The sequence below is a fragment of the Canis lupus genome, chromosome 33 (genome assembly GCF_003254725.2).
Source record: "Canis lupus dingo isolate Sandy chromosome 33, ASM325472v2, whole genome shotgun sequence".
Taxonomy (NCBI): Eukaryota; Metazoa; Chordata; class Mammalia; order Carnivora; family Canidae; genus Canis; species Canis lupus.
This window is the reverse complement of record NC_064275.1, coordinates 27,955,574-27,972,234: the sequence shown is the minus strand read 5'-3', so window position 1 is coordinate 27,972,234 and position 16,661 is coordinate 27,955,574. Positions and strand designations below refer to the sequence as shown.

The 16,661-nt window shown below is 39.0% G+C and overlaps 1 protein-coding gene and 1 long non-coding RNA gene across 2 annotated transcripts in view; one reads left to right on the top strand and one right to left on the bottom strand.

Moving 5' to 3' along the window:
- The window catches only part of LOC112676954 (uncharacterized), a 30,220-nt gene extending 22,097 nt beyond the window's left edge, over positions 1-8,123 (top strand). The window contains exons 3-4 of the long non-coding RNA XR_003146777.3: positions 2,915-2,961; positions 6,677-8,123. This is a non-coding gene — a long non-coding RNA (uncharacterized LOC112676954). The remainder of the gene's footprint in view (positions 1-2,914; positions 2,962-6,676) is intronic.
- Positions 1-16,661, bottom strand: part of UMPS (uridine monophosphate synthetase) — a 28,112-nt gene that overhangs the window by 10,122 nt on the left and 1,329 nt on the right. Inside the window, exons 2-5 of the mRNA XM_025474765.3 lie at positions 11,006-11,159; positions 7,996-8,667; positions 6,237-6,412; positions 4,621-4,735 (exon numbers count right to left, since the gene is read on the bottom strand). Of these exons, the coding sequence (XP_025330550.1) occupies positions 4,621-4,735; positions 6,237-6,412; positions 7,996-8,667; positions 11,006-11,159 (1,117 nt within the window). The remainder of the gene's footprint in view (positions 1-4,620; positions 4,736-6,236; positions 6,413-7,995; positions 8,668-11,005; positions 11,160-16,661) is intronic.

Here is a 16,661-nt window from a genome sequence, read left to right as displayed (position 1 = left end):
CTTATACTTTGCTTACATCTGAAGTGAGTCTCTTGTAGGCAGCAATATGGATAGGTCTGGTTTTTCAAATCCATTCAGCTCCTCTGTCTTTTGATTGGAGAATTTAGTCCACTTAATTAGTTAGGTATATACTTATCACCATTTTGTTAAATTGTTTCCTGGGTGTTTTATGGTTGCTCTGTTCTCTTGCTCTCTTCCTTTGTGGTTTGATGACTTTAATTGATATATCTGGATTTCTTTATCTTGTGCATCTACTAAAGGATTTTGTTTTGTTGGTACCATAAGGCTTACGTATAACAACTTACATCTATTTTAAGTTGATGACAAATGTTTAACAACATTCTAAAAGCTCTACATTTTTCTCCCTCTCCATCTTTTACATTTTCTTTTCTTTTTTAAAAATATTTATTTATTTACGATACAGAGAGAGAGAGAGAGAAGCAGGCTCCATGCTGGGAGCCTGACGTGGGACTCAATCCCAGGTCTCCAGGATCACACCCTGGGCTGAAGGCGGCACTAAACCGCTAAGCCACCAGGGCTGCCCTCTTTTACCATTTTCAATATCACATTTTATACCTGTCTTACAACATATCCTTTAATTTTTGTAGTTACAATTATTTTTATTACTTTTGTCTTTTAACTTAGAAAGACCTAATCTGCTACCTTTACTATATATTTACCCTTCCAGTGAGATTTGTTCTTCTATGTTTTATTCTAATTAGCATCTTTGTTTCAGCTTAAAGAAGTCCCTTTAAGAATTGTAAGGCTGGTTTAGTGATGATGAACTCCTTCCTCAGCTTTTACTGTTCTATAAAACTCTTTACACCTTTCAATTCCAAACTTAGTTGAGTAGAGTTCTTTGTTGGAAGGTTTTTCTTTGAGTACTCTGAATATATTTCACCACTCTCTTCTGGCCTGTTTCTGCTAAAAAAAAAAAAACTCGGTAAGTCTTACTGGGGTTCCCTTGTATACATACAAGGGGGTTTTTTGCTTTTGCTGCTTTTAAGAGTCTCTCCTTGCTTTAACTTTTGACATTTTATTTTTTTCTCCAAGTTTTAAAATTCCAGCTAGTAAACATACAGGACAATTGACATTTTGTGTCTTGCTGTGGATTCTTTAGATCTTTTTTGGAACTTTCGGGGCTGCCTGGGTCTGGATATCGGTTTCCTTCCCCGGGTTAGGGAAGTTTCCAGCCATTACTTCTTACACTAATATTTCTGTCCCTTTCTCTCTTCATTTTGGGACCTCTGTAATGTGAATGTCAGTCCACTTAATGCTGTCCATAAGCTATCTTCACTTTTTTCATCTTGCTGCTCTGATTGGGTGAGTTCCCCTACCTTGTCATCAAGTTCACTGATCCTTCTGCTTCATATAGTCTGTTTTTAAAAAAGATTTTATTTATTTATTCATACACACATACATACATTCATGAGAGACAGGGAAAAGCAGGCTCCCTGTGGTGAACCTGATGCGGGACTCCATCCCAGGATCCTGGGATCACTGCCCTGAGCCAAAGGCAGATGCTCGCCCACTGAGCCCCACCCAGGTGCCCCTAGTTTGTGTATTTTTTAATTATTATATTCTTCAACTCTGGGACTTCAATTTAGTATTTTCTTTTCTGTTGAAACTCTCACCGTGTTCATCCATTTTTCTCCTGAGTTTGGTGAGCATCTTTAGGACTATTACTTTGAACTCCTTATCAGGTATTTCATTACTTTTTCTGAGGTTGTATGTGTCTTATTCTTACATTGGGAATATAAAGCCTTTTGTTTCTTCGTTTTGCCTGTTGCCTATTGGTTTTTATACATTAGATGAAATAACCACCTCTCCCAGTCTTGAAAAAATGGCCTTGCAGAGTAGATAAAATTTATCGTTCAAGCAATCTATTATATTTTTTAATGGCTCCCAGCAGTTGGAAGTATGCCAAGACTTGTCAGTGTCCCAATCAGCAACTAGATTCAGGCTGACTGGAAGCCAGACCCTCAGGCAAGAGCTTTTAAAATCAAATATATATAGTTCTGTGAGATCACAAGCATAAGCCCTATTGGCCACCAGAACCAGGTTATTTGGAGGTATCTCCCCAGTGGCAGTAGCAAAAATCAGGGCCCCAGATGAGCATCAAGACTATTTTTTGGGAGATACTGGCAAGCTGTGATGAGGGAGAGTGTAAAGATGGTGTCTACTAGCTTTGTTCCTGAAAACAGCTCTGTAGGTCCCAGGTATGTGCCAAACCTAAAGCCTGACCTCAGTCTCAAGCTCCCAAACAAGCAAATATGCCTCTTTCATAGAAAGACTGGTAGAGGTTGCCTGCCAAGAACTGTTGCTTTGACTGTTAATAGTTCCATGGGACCCAAGACCATAAGCTCCTCTGGCCTCCAAAGCTAAGTGAATAGGGGATGTCCCCTGGGCAGCTGCAAAACTCGGGACACCAGCTATAAATAAAAACTCCTTTTTGGATAATACTGGTACTATGGATTGTGGCAGGGGTAGAGCATGAAGATTAAATGTGTGTGTGAAATTAGGTGCCTGCTCCCCATGCCAGCACTTTATTACTACTTCTGAGCTGGGACTTAGAGTGAGTCCAAGTACATGAGCCCTTTAAGAGACTATGGCTAGAAGCCCTGTTGGTTTTCCAAAGTTGGGAGTACTTGATATGCAGTTCAATCCCTTCACTCTTTGATTCCCCCCACCCACCCTTTTCTAAAAAAAGATTTTATCTATTTGAGAGTCATGGAGATACTGAGAAAGCACAGGAGGAGGACCCTGGGATCATGACCCGAGCCACTCAGGCGCCCCTTGACTTGTGAGATTGCGTCCCAGCCTTTCCTCCCCACTCTGATGTGGTTTTCTTCCAATCTCCCAAATGTACAGTCCTTGCTCAGCCAGACTTTAGGTTTTTGTTTTTTTTCCCCAGAGAAAATGTCCCGTAAATAGCTGCCATTTCTGTGTCTGCGGGAGGAGGTAAGTTCAGGATTTTCCTACATTACCATTTTGTACCAGAGCCCCACATTTTCCTTTTAAAATTCTGTTGCTCTTTGGCTTATTTTTCAAATTTAAGATACTTTAAATACTCCTACAAGGCTAGATCCTATCTAGGCAAAATAATTATGGGGCTTATGATGAACATTAACAGTTGTTAAGCACAGTATTAAGACATCCTGTGAACTGCATTACATACCTCATTATCTAATTTAAGTCTCTTGACAATCCTTTGAAGTCAACACCGTGATTATCCCCATTTATACTTTAAAACGACACCAATTTAAAGTAACTGTCTTGTCCAAAGATACTGACTCAAAACATTCAGTGCAAGTTAAAATGTCAAAGGTTGTCAAGCCCTAAGGCAATTGTTACAAAGCCTGAGATGGGTAAGTCATTCTGCTGCAGCCTATTCTGAAGCATATAAAATCTGTAAATGGTATAGGAAACTGCCACTATTCCTTAACTTTTTTGAAAGATTTTATTTATTGCTGTGACTGGGTGGCTCAGTTGGTTAAGCATCCAACTCTTGATTTCAGCTAAGGTCATGATTGCAGGGTTGTGGGACTGTGCTCAGCACAAACGTTCACTTGCTCTCTCAAATATATATATATTTTAATTTTTAGAGAAAGCATGTAAGTAGGGGGTAAGAGAGGAAATCCAAGCAGACTCGCACGGGGCTTGATCTCACTACCTCGAGATCATGATAAAACTGAGTGAGTTCCTTTCTGCTTAGTCGGCAGAAAACATCACAGAAAATAAAAGTACAGTTAAACCCCAAAAAGGTGGAATCTTCCTCAAGTATGGTTATATTATTTATATACATAATTAACCTTGAGAGAGCTGACAGGAATCTGCTAGTTTAGAATTCTTGTACAGCATATTGTTCATTCCTCCAACATTTCTATTAATATTTATGGACCATTTATGAAACACAGGGGAAAAGGTAACTCTGGAAATGCAATACAACATCAGAAATATAAACCATTCTCCAATTCAATGTGCATTTGTGAGTATATACAAAAGAAAGGATACAAAAACACACCAATTATGTGATTATCTCTGGAGAGGAAAGCTAGACTGGGGAATGAATGGTGCATTGGAGAGAGGACTAGTATAAAATCTACTTTTAACATTCTTCAAGTAACTTCTATTCCACTCAGCTAGCAATTTTTCTTGCACAATTCAGGAAATCAAAGCCACCGAGTCCCACAGAACATTTAAAAATACATATTTTTATAACCAGTTTATTCCCTTTACTATAGATTATATTTGTCCTGTTTTTTAGCCACTATTACTACTTGTCTCAGATTGGTGAAAATGTTATTTTGAGAAACATGAAACACACTCAAATTAGCACATCATGGTTCTTCAAAGTCTTCTAACAACTAACCATTGGATTTTATATAGTCTAGAGCATTCTTCCTTGATCACAGAATGCCTCTTATGGCAGCATATTCAGAATATTAGGAAAGATTAATCAGTTTTTAGGCATATTTCAACAAAATATCTAGGTTGGCTTCATAGATTATTACAGTCCTAGATGAACAAGCTTTCTCTTTAGCAACTTTGTAATAAGACAAAATTTTACTGCCTGTAAAGAAGCATTTTGGAAAAACCACGACAAATAAACATATTTACCTCCTGCTTCTAACTGAACTCCTGGAGTCAAATGAAGAAATTCTGGCTTCATGCTTACTCGGGAGCCGGAAATAAAACCAACCACAAATTCAGAATGCTCCTCTGCCATTCTAACCTAAAAGGAATGTAACAGGACAGATTACAAGTAGTTAATTACAGTGAAAAATAGTTCTATAAGTAAAATATCAACTCAGGTAACTAATAACAAACTTTCACTATTTTACAAATGTCTTTCATATCTAAAACAGATAATCTTAGGGCAACCCAGGTGGCTCTCAGCGGTTTAGTGCCACCTTCAGCCCAGAGTGTGATCCTGGAGACCCGGGATCGAGTCCCACGTTAGGCTCCCTGCGTGGAGCCTGCCTCTCCCTCTCTGTGTGTCTCTATGAATAAATAAATAAAACAGGTAATCTTAGATATGAATCTAGATACATCACCCATTATCACCCTTCTCCCAATTAATCATACCTTAAAAACATGAAAGAATCCTATACTGTGTGCATCTAAAATTGAGATGCTGAATAATAATGCTTGGGAACCCACCTGCTTCTGAAGAGGGTATGTGGAGGGTACTCTAAAATACATTAATAATGGTATGAAACTAAACTGAAGACTTACTGCCTACACCTCCGCAGGGTACTACTCCATACTCGAACACCTACCATATAAAAATAGCTATGTTGTTAAGACCTAGAGAAATCTCACATTTTACTATATTTCTTTCTTTAACACTTGCCAATAACTTATCTCCACTATTTCCATTCCTTCTCTTCACATTTATAGAAGTTTCCCTAGAAGGCTGTCTTTCATGAACCTCCTACTGTTCTATTTGTGTTGCTACCAAGTATTACCACCTACCAACAAGCAATATCTTGTCCTTGAGCCAGACTCCCAGAATGCGAAGTATTAGCACTGACTCATGGACTGTCTATGAGATCTGGGAAATCACATTTATAGTCAATTTAGGGGTGAGATTAAAACCTAGCCCCATGGCCATGTGATTTCATAGCTCCACAGAGAATATTTGAATATAAAAATTTTTTTTCATGTAAAAATTAACATTAAAATTCCTATTACTTTTAAAAGTAAATCTGTAAAGGAACTTTTTAACTAATTATCCAGCTCATTTTATTCTGGTGTGCAGGTGTTAACATATATGCATTATAGGAACTTTTAATAATGGGGGGGGGGGTTACTGGAGAAAACACTATGTCAGAACTCTAGTTTTCTCACACAATACCAATCAAAAGCAAAGACTTAAAAAACATTAGGCTGTTGTGATGAGAATGTGCATCTCTGCAGACTTGGGAGATTCTGAGGAACTGCATGTCTGAAGAAGCCCTTCAATTTCAACTCATGGCAAAATGAAACAAAAAACCAACTATCTAAAGACCAGGCTGACCAAACACCTCTCAATGTTTGTGGCTCTTAAATGCCCACTACAAAATATAAAATGTTATTATCAGGAAACTCTAGCCACCTAGCATTACTGTCACCCTAACAGCTGTTTTTTGGGGAGGAAAAGTTCCATTAATCTCAAATTTAAGATGTTTGCTTTCCCTGTAACTTATAGCACAAGAGTCCTGGCCTTCTATCACCCCATCCCTGTCACTTACCGCTGCTTTAGTATAGTTGCCTGTAGCCAAGGAGCCAGCAGAGCTCATCTCTGCAATGAGTAGGCACCCCCGGTGCAAAGGCAGGCCTACTTCTCTCAAGCCTTGCACAACCCCCGAGCCTGGCACCACGTGAGCATTGACCAGATCTGCCCAAGATGCTATTTTGAAGACTCCACCTAAAAAGTTGAAAAGAAGATAATGGTTTTTGTTTGCATATTGCCTTTTTTTCCCACCCCAACTACACTCTCAAGTAATCTCATAATAACATGCTAATGAGACAGTGAAGCCCCTGGAGAACTGCAGTGATTACCTGGTGACCTATGGGTTCATCTGTGAGACTGTTCACCTGGTGACTAGTTGCAAGAGCACGATGAGCAGAAAGTCTTATAATTTCTGCACTTAGTTATCAGCAACACTGATAAGACTGGTTTTCCTTGTAGGCTGAAAGCTTCTAATGGCCAATAAACCATGCAAGTAGAAATGGGACTGCAGTGGGAGATGGGCATTTAAGGCTGAAGACGCCAGCATTCTAAAATGCCTCTGAGGATGACCAGCGTTCATTCTGCAGGAATCTCTCAGCAACTTTGCCGTCTCTCAAAGCTTCTACTTGTTCCTTAGGTCTCTTACTGTCAACAGGCAACTATATTCACTTTAAAAGTGGACAGCAGGGGATCCCCTGGGTGGCTCAGCAGTTTAGCTCCTGCCTTTGGCCCAGGGCGCGATCCTGGAGTCCCCGGATCAAGTCTCACATCGGGCTCCTGCATGGAGCCTGCTTCTCCCTCTGCCTGTGTGTCTGCCTCTATGTCTACCATGAATGAATGAATGAATTAATCTAAAAAAAAAAAAAAAAAAGTGGACAGCAATACCCTTAATCGACTTCTGAAACAACTATATGCAAACCTGTAGAGTTTGTGTAACTCTTATATTAGTAGATAAAGCAAGCAATGTGATGATGGTGGAACACCTTAAGCACAGGTAGAAAAGTCACAGACAAATCTATCCTAAAGAATTAAATCTATTCTAAAGAATTAAGCACAAGCACGTACTACTTTAAGAATAACTGTTATCTACGAGATGCCTATAAAGTGTTAACCCTTCAATAGATATTTTATCCTGTTATTTAAGCAAAAAAAGCTGTCCTATACATTATGGCAGAAACTTCCATAGAACAGGTAGAAAATTAAAATTTTTTAAACCAACATATGCTCTATTTTGAGTTCCTATTTAACAACAAAAAAAGTACACCAACAGATTTTTTTTTTGCCAAAAATAAATGTTACAACTTTATACTTCTATTTCATTATTTCCTCTATCTCCAATTTTCATTTCTCAAATATTCAGAACTGTGTTCTGCCAAAGCCAACATCTGTCATTCTTGTCTGCCTAGAACCTGCATCCCCTTCTGGCATCAGCACACCCATTTTCTTTGGGGAAATTACCTTTAACCACAGCTTATTTCAAAAAATTTATAGTTAACCAGAAGTGGGGCATATATCACCAAGCTAATAAAGGTATTATTCTATAACCCAGGCCTCAGTGACTAGTTTTGGGTAGGCATGAGGAATGTGCCTACCTGAGAAGGAAGTTGAGAGAAGAAAGCAGAGCTGAGATGGCAAGAAGTCCCAAAAGACTTGTACTTGAGCTCCTAGATCCAACCATCCCTGACAGACTGTTCTATGGCTGGACTTTCAGTGATGTTTCCTTTTGTTCTTCAGGCAGTTTAGGCTAAATTTGTTTTTGCAGGTTCCTAAATACTTACCTTCATACTGTTTTTTTACTGTGTTTCCTATATCTGCAAATTTCCGGTCTTCAAATATTAAGAACTCATGGCGTCTTGCCAGAGCTGTTAGCTCCTTCATCACATCCAGAGTAAAATCATTCAAAATATCTACGTGAGTCTTGAGTATGCAGATGCTGGGTCCTAAAGCATCTGCTAGCTGTAACAGCTCTCTGGACTCTGAAATATCAGCAGACAGACAAAGATTGGTCTCTTTCTTCTGCATAAGCTTGAAAAGCTTCGATGCAACTGGGTGGATCCTGGGCAGCTCTGCACGTGCACCAAAGCTGAGTTCTCTGGGAGCTTTGTTTACAGAAAGGAGTGAATCATTATGATTAGCTGCCACAAAAACATTCTCCTGAATAAATCTCTTCACTCTCTCGACCATCTCAGCATCAATTTTTTTCTGATGCTCAAGAATCTCCAGCATTTTGGACAATGTACACACTGAGTGAAGATGGATCCCATGTGCCTGCAACTTGTCTTTGCCTCCTTGCTCTCTGTCCAGCAGCACTATGGCATCAGTGACCTTCAAGCCCTCCTTCTGAAGAACCTCAACAGTTTCTAAAACACTAGATCCACTGGTGACAACATCTTCAATGATCAAACAGGTTTCTCCTGGATTAATAGCTCCTTCTACAAGCCGCTTTGTACCTAGAAAAGAAAAAATACTAATTTCAATTTAAAATTATTTATTTCAGCCAACTCAAGATATATCTTGCATTATAAATTTGGCATTGATGAAGAGGTGGATGACCTAAATCTTATTTTCTGATAGTCTGAGCTACTTCATCCCTGATAAATCTTCAACGAGCCATGATTACCAGTGTTCAGTGTTCCTGTATCTGAAAATTCTCAGTTACATATATAGAATATTTACAGCAAAACTAGCAAATTCCCTTACAGTGTAATAAACACACTTAAAGTGTTCATGATCAAAATTTCAAATATGGGGTTTCTTAAAGCAAGATAATGTAGACCAAGGAAAGTTATGAAACAGTAACCCAATATAATGAACCATTCCTTTTTCCATCAACAAACAAGTTCATTATTCAAGATTAGTCAAACAGCAGGCCTTTTGAGGAAATAAAGAGAAAAAATATTCAGCAACCATTTAGATCCATCACTACAACTTTATGAATTATATAAGCAATGTGAGTGAATGTACTTCCTCACTCCAACTCCCACCATATACCTGCAGATAATCTACACAGACTATAGACTCATTTTCTAGTTTCCACAATCAAATCTGTCTTAAATTAGTGAGCAATTTGTCCACTGTTTGAGCTTTATCACAGGTACCATCTTTGCCTTTCCCCATTTCTTTCATCCCCTTAAACTGGCAAATTGAATTGAACCAGCTTAGACTAGAATGTAAGACTATGACACATACATACATAATTTCTGATCTTATTCTAAGAAATATTTTTAAAAATATAAATAAAAACAATAGCTTCTGCATGGGCAGGGATTCATACAGATAAACACTGTGCCATCGAGCAGCAAAAATACTGTTTTAAATGGAGAATTTCAAAGTATAACACACACCCTAAATGCTTCGCCACTTAACTCATGGTCAGTCTTGTTTCAGCTACATCCCCACTTTTTTCCTCCCCTGACAATTTTTAGAAGCAAACCTTTGATGTCATGATTTTCATCACAAAAATTTTTAGAATGCATCTTGTAAAAGATAAGGACTCTATTATAAAATCTAACAAAAATACTACCACATTAACATAAAGCACACACAAAAAAACATTAATTCCCCAATGTTGTCAAATTTAAAGTCAGTTCCAATATTTTCAGATTGATTAAAAATTTTTTTTTGGTAATCTCTATCCTCAATATGGTGCTTTAACACTCAACCCCAAGGATCAAGAGTCCCATGCTCCTTTGACTGAGCCAGCCAGGTGCCCCTGGATTGATTTTTTTTTTTAAGATTTTATTTGGGAAAAAAAAAAAAAAGATTTTATTTGGGGATCCTTGGGTGGTTCAGGGGAATCCCTGGGTGGCTCAGCTGTTTGGTGCCTGCCTTTGGCCCAGGGCGTGATCCTGGGGTCCCGGGATGGAGTCCCACATCAGGTTCCCCACGTGGAGCCTGCTTCTCCCTCTGCCTGCGTCTCTGCCTCTCTCTCTCTCTCTCATATGAGTGAATATAATCTTTAAAAAAAAGATTTTATTTATTTATTCATGAGAGACAGAGAAAGAGAGAGAGGCAGAGACGCAGGCAAAGGGAGAAGCAGGCTCCATGCAGGGAAGCCCGATGTGGGACTTGATCCCGGGACCCCAGGATCATGCCCTGGGCCGAAGGCAGAAGCTCAATCACTGAGCCACCCAGGCATCCCTGATCTGTTTTTTTAAAGCAAGCTCAACAGGGCACCTGGCTGGCTCAGTTGGTTGAGAGTCTGATTTTGGCACAGGTCATGATCTCAGAGTCTTAGGATGGAGCCCCACATTTGGTTCCCTGCTCAGCGAGGAGGCTGCTTCTCCCTCTGCCCCTACTTCCCCCCCTGCTTGTGCTCACTCTCTGTCAACTAAATACAATTTAAAAATAATAAATAAAATATAAATAAAGCAAGTTCACATGTATAAAACATACCTTATAACCTACTGCCAAGGACCCATGAAAATAAACCTTCCTTTAGAGAATTTTATGTGGCATTTCTCTTTATGCAATTTAGATTATAAACATACTAGGAAAAGTAGGTGTTCTTACAATATTCTGACGAGAGAAGGATTAGTTAAAAATGTTGGGTTTCATAGATATGGTGCAAAAGAAGCACTTTTCAACATTGTTTAGTCAATACAAAACATTTTACCCCTAGACTCTAAAGGAAAGGAAGGCGATTTACATAATAGTTAACTAATCCCTAAAGGACCTATGAAGAATATTCAAGGCAACTTTGGCAAACATCAGTGCCTAGAAGAAGAAAAAAACTATAACATTATCAGGTTACATATCAACTTAAAGCATACAATATTTTTATTTTACCATAATCCTTTGTTTCTTTCCTTCTAATAAGCATTGGAATTTGGTTGGTTGAACAGATAACTGTAGCCAATGGTAAAGCGGTATAAGGTACTCCACACACAGTGTCAAAATTGATTCCTGCATTTTGGGCAGTTTGGAATAAAATATCTGCAACCTGTAAGAAAATGAACACAAACTAAATATTATTATCTTAAATGGTATATAAATCATGTTAACATAATATTAAAGACAGTAATAAACTAATAGAAGGTAGCCTCAAACTTGATCAGAAAAGTATGTATGCCTTTTTGTTAAATGACCTCTCTATAAATTCCAGTTACAAATATAAAAACACAAGAATGAACCCACTTGTCTAAATGACTCAGAGTCTGGGACACCTGGGTGGCTCAGCGGTTGAGCAGCTGCTTTTGACTCAGGGTGTGATCCTGGAGTTCTGGGATCAAGTCCCACACTGGGCTCCTGCATGGAGCCTGCTTCTCCCTCTGCCTATGTCTCTGCCTCTCTCATGAATAAATAAATAAAATCTTAAAAAAAAAAAAAAAAGGGGAGGGGGTGCAGCCCGGGTGGCTCAGTGCTTTAGCGCTGCCTTCAGCCCAGGGTGTGATCCTGGAGACCCAGGATCAAGTCACACGTCAGGCTCCATGCATGGAGCCTGCTTCTCCTTCTGCCTCTCTCTTTTTCTGTCTCTCATGAATAAATAAATAAGATCTTAAAAAAAATAAAAATAAAAAAATAAATGACTCAGGGTCTGCTCTGAGAGCAACACAGAACGTGTTGGGGAAGGCTATGATGATGACACCAAAGACTAAGAATGGCTCCCAGTCCTCTCAGTTTCCCTTAGTAATCCATTATGATTTGACTATTTAAACCTTTCCATACACCTGGTAGCTACATTTTCTGCCTGAAAGAAGTCTTACTGAGAAGTTTCATAAGAGAAACTAAGAGAACAATACTACTTAAATTGCATCAAAAAGAATAAAATACCTAGGAATAAATTTAACCAAAGTAAAGACCTGTACACTGAGAACTTTAGGATGCTAGTGAAAGTGAAGGCAGAAATAAATGCAATGGTATTCCCTGCATATGAATTATAAATGTCTATATTACCCAAAGCAGATACAATGCAATCCCAATTACAATGGCATTTTTTTTTTTTTACAGAAATAGAACAAAGAATCCTAAAATTTGTATGGAGCCCCAAAAGACCCCAAATGGCCAAAGCAGTCTTAAGAAAGATACAGCTGAAGGCATCATACTCCCTGATTTCAGACTATACTACAAAGCTAGAGTAATCAGAAGAGTGTTCTATTGGCATAAAAACAGATACATAGATCAACAGAACAGAATAGAGCCCAGAAATAAACCTACACTTTTGTGGTCTATTAATTTATGGCAAAGGAGCCAAGAACGTACATTCTTAGGAATGGGAAAAGGACAATTTCTTCAATAAATGGTGCTGGGAAAATTGGACCACTATCTTACACCATATACAAAAATTAACACAAAACAGATTAGACTTGAATGTAAGATCTGAAACCAAAAAATTCCCACAAGAAAACATAGGTGGGAAGCTCCTTGACATAGGTCTTGGCAATGATTTTTTGGATTTGACAGCAAAACTAAAGGCAACAAAAGCAAAAATAAATAAGTGGGACTACTTCCAACTAAAAGGCTCTGTATGGTAAAAGAAACCAACAAAATGGAAAGCAACAACAACAGGGTGCCTGATTGGCTCAGTTGGTTAAGTGTCTGCCTTCAGCTCAGGTCACGACCCCAGTCGTGTATCTGTCTCCTTCTCCGTCTCCCTCCCTTCGGTTGGGTGCTCACTCACTCTCAAATAAACAAATCTTAGAAAGGAAGAAAGAAACCCACCCAAAATATTTGCAGATCATATATCTGATATGGGGTTAATATATAAAGGACTCATATACCTTAGTAACAATCAACCCAATTAAAACATAAGCGGAGACCCAGACAGACATTTTTCCAGAGAAGACAAATCACCAACACATACATGAAAAGGTGCTCAACATTACTAATTATCAGGGAAATGCAAATCAATACCACAATGAGATACCATTTCACCCTTGTCAGAATGGCTACCATCCAAAAGAGAAGAATAAGAAGTATCAGCAAGGATGTGGAGAAAAGGGACCCTTGTGTCCTGATGGCAGGACACTATGCAGCCACTATGAAAAACAGTATGGACGGTCTCAAAATATTAAAAATAGAACTACCTTATGACCCGGCAATTTCATTTCTGGGTATTTAACTAAAAAAACCAAACCAAAACACACTGATTTTAAAAGATATGTGCACCCCTATATTTACAACAGCATTTCCTACAACAGCCAAGATATGGTAGCAACCTGGGTGTCCTGTGTGGTACAATGGAGTATTACTCAGCCATAAAAAAAATGAGATCTTGTCATTTGTGACATGGGCAGACCCTGAGGGTATTATACTAAGTGAAATAAGAGAAAGACAAATACTATATGATTTCACTTATATATGGAATCTAAAAAAAACAAAAGAACAAACCAGAACTAGACTCATTCTCTAATGGCCTAGCCGTTGCCAGAAGGGAGGAGGCGGAGAAATGAGCAAAATGAGTGAAGGAGGGTGGGAGGTACAGGTTTCCAGTTACGGAAATGAATAAATTATGAGAATTAAAGGTACAGAATAGAGAATAGTGACAGATGGTAGCTACACTTGTGGTGAGCACAGCAGGAAGTAATTCATCCAATCATTATGTTGTACACCTGAAACTAAAGTAACACTGTGTGCCCGCTATACTTCAGTTTAAAAACCATCCAACAAAAGTAAAAAGAAAAAAAGAAACAGATTCATAGAGAGCTGGCAGTTAGAGCAGAGTTGGGTGGGGGGGAGATAGGAGACACAGCTGAAGGTGACTGAGGGTTTAAAATAAATGTCACTGGGAAGAAAAGTACAGCATAGGGAATATAGTCAATAATAATGTAGTCACTTTGTATGGTGACAGACGGTAACTACACTTATTGGGGTGAGCATTTCAAAATGCATATAATTTCAAATCACTATGTTGTACACGTAAAACTAATATGTAGTTTTACTATATATTATATATAGTATACTATATATGTATAGTATACATCAATTAAACATTTTTAAAAGGAAAAAAAACATTTTTAAAAGGAAAAAACCCTAAGGACTCCACCAAAAAACTATTAGAATAAGTGAATTCAGTAAAGTTGGAGGATACAAAATCAATATACAAGTATCTATACCTGTGCTTCTCTACACAAAGTAGCAGAAAGAAATCAAGAAAATAATCTTATTTACAATAGCATCAAAAGGAATTAAATACCTAGGAATAAATTTAAGACCATTAAGACTCTGATGAAAGACACTGAAGATGACCCAAGTAAATGAAAAGATACATGATGCTCATGGATTAGTAATATTAATTCTTGCTAAAATGTCCATACTATTCAAAGGGAACTACAGATTCAATACAATCCCTATCAAAATCTTAATAGCATTTTTCACAGAACTAGAACAAATAATCCTAAAATTTATGTGGAACCACAAAAGACCCAAAATAGCCAGAGAAATCCTGAGAAAAGGGATCCCTGGGTGGCTCAGCAGTTTAGCACCTGCCTTCGGCCCAGGGTGTAATCCTGGGGTCCTGGGATGAGTCCCATATCAGGCTGTCTCCATGGAGCCTGCTTCTCCCTCTGCCTGTGTCTCTGCCTCTCTCTCTGTATCCCTCATGAATAAATAAAATCTTAAAAAAAAAAAAAAAAAAAGACAAAGCTAGAAGTATCACAATCCCAGACATTAAACTACAAAGCTGAAGTAACCAAAACAGTATATAGTACTGGCACAAAAAACAGACAAACTGATCAATGGAATTGAGCACCTGGAAATAAACCCACTCACTTATGATCAATTAATCTACAACAAAGGAGGCAAGAATATACAATGGGGGGAAAACAGTCTCTTCACTATATGGTGTTGGGAAAACTGGACAGCTATAGGCAAAAGAACTAAACCAGACCGCTTTCTTACGCCATGAACTCAAATGAATTAAAGGCCTCAATGTAAGAACTGAAACTATAAAACTCCTAAAAGAAAATATCGGCAGTAAACCCTTAAAATCTCCTCAGACACAGGCAACAACAACAACAAAAAACAACTGGAATACATCAAAATAAAAAGCTTTCGCACAGGGAATAAAACCATCAACAAAACAGAAAGGTTGGGACGCCTGGTGGCTCAGCGGTTAAGCACATCTGCCTTCAGCTCAGGGTGTGATCCTGGAGTTCTGGGATCGAGTCCTGGGATCGATTCCCACATCAGGCTCCCTACATGAAGCCTGCTTCTCCCCTCTGCCTATCTCTTTCTGTGTCTCTCATGAATTTAAAACAAAAAACAAAAAACACACCAACCAAAAAACAGAAAGGCAACCTACTGCTTTTCTCTCTCCCATCAGTATGGGAGAAGACATCTGCAAATGACATATCCCGTAAAGGGTTAAGTCCAAAATATACAAAAAACTCATACAACACAGTATCAACAGAACAATCTAAAAAAATGGGTAAAGCGGGACCCCTGGGTGGCTCAGCAGTTGAGTGCCTGCCTTTGGCTCAGGGCATGATCCTGGGATCTTGGATCGAGTCTCGCATCAGGCTCCTAGCAGGGAGCCTGCTTCTCCCTCTGCCTGTGTCTCTGCCTCTCTCTCTATCTCTCATGAATAAATAAAATCTTAAAAATAAATAAATAAAAAAAAATTCATTATGCTCAGTATTCACATGTGGCTAGTGGCAACTCTACGGGATGGCACACTCAGAACCTTCAATTCAGGGTGGTCAGCAGTCCTGGCTGGTAGCTCATTGGATAGACCCCACCTCAGGCCCTGCCTCTTAGAGCTACTGGATCAGATCAACACCGCTCAACAATATTCCCAGGTGATTCATATATACTCAGAGATTGAGAAACACTGTGCTAGGAAGCTCTAATTTGTACAACAGGTTTCGTTATTTTGACCAAAAAAGTGCCTCCATCAAATAGGTCTATCCTCCGGCCTTCATTTTCGCTCCTGGCTACAAAGTGCAAAATAAAATCCCCCTTTCTAAGCAATAGCACTTCCAAACATCTTAGCAGGAGCAAGAGCTACTGAATTCTTTCCCCACCCGCATTTTCCTCTGCCCCCCACAGTTGTTTTCTCAGAGTTAAATACACAGACCTCCTTGGACTGTTTCTGTGCTCTGGACAGTGCCCCAAACTGGGCTTCCTGGCTCTTGAAAACCATGTGTCAAAGCCTGAGGTCAACGAGCAGGCTGCTCTCTGGGTCCTGATAAAAGACAGGAAACTCGACTTTTCGTTTGTGGGCCCAGTTCCTGATCTCCCACAGAAGCAAACCCTCAAAGCTTGGGCTCTATTTCTTATTTCTGCCCAAAGCACACATCTTTGGGCAGAAATGTATCTGCTTCATTAAAAAAAACAAAGGAAGCGAGGCGGCGTGGGACTCTCGATCTTGGGGTCGTGAGTTCCGGGCCCACACTTCAGCGTGGTAGTGGTAGTTAGAGATTACTTAAAACAAACAAACAAACAACCCCCCCCTTTTTTTTAAACTTTAAAAAAAGGTCTTGCAGAGTAGCGCCTGTTCACCAGC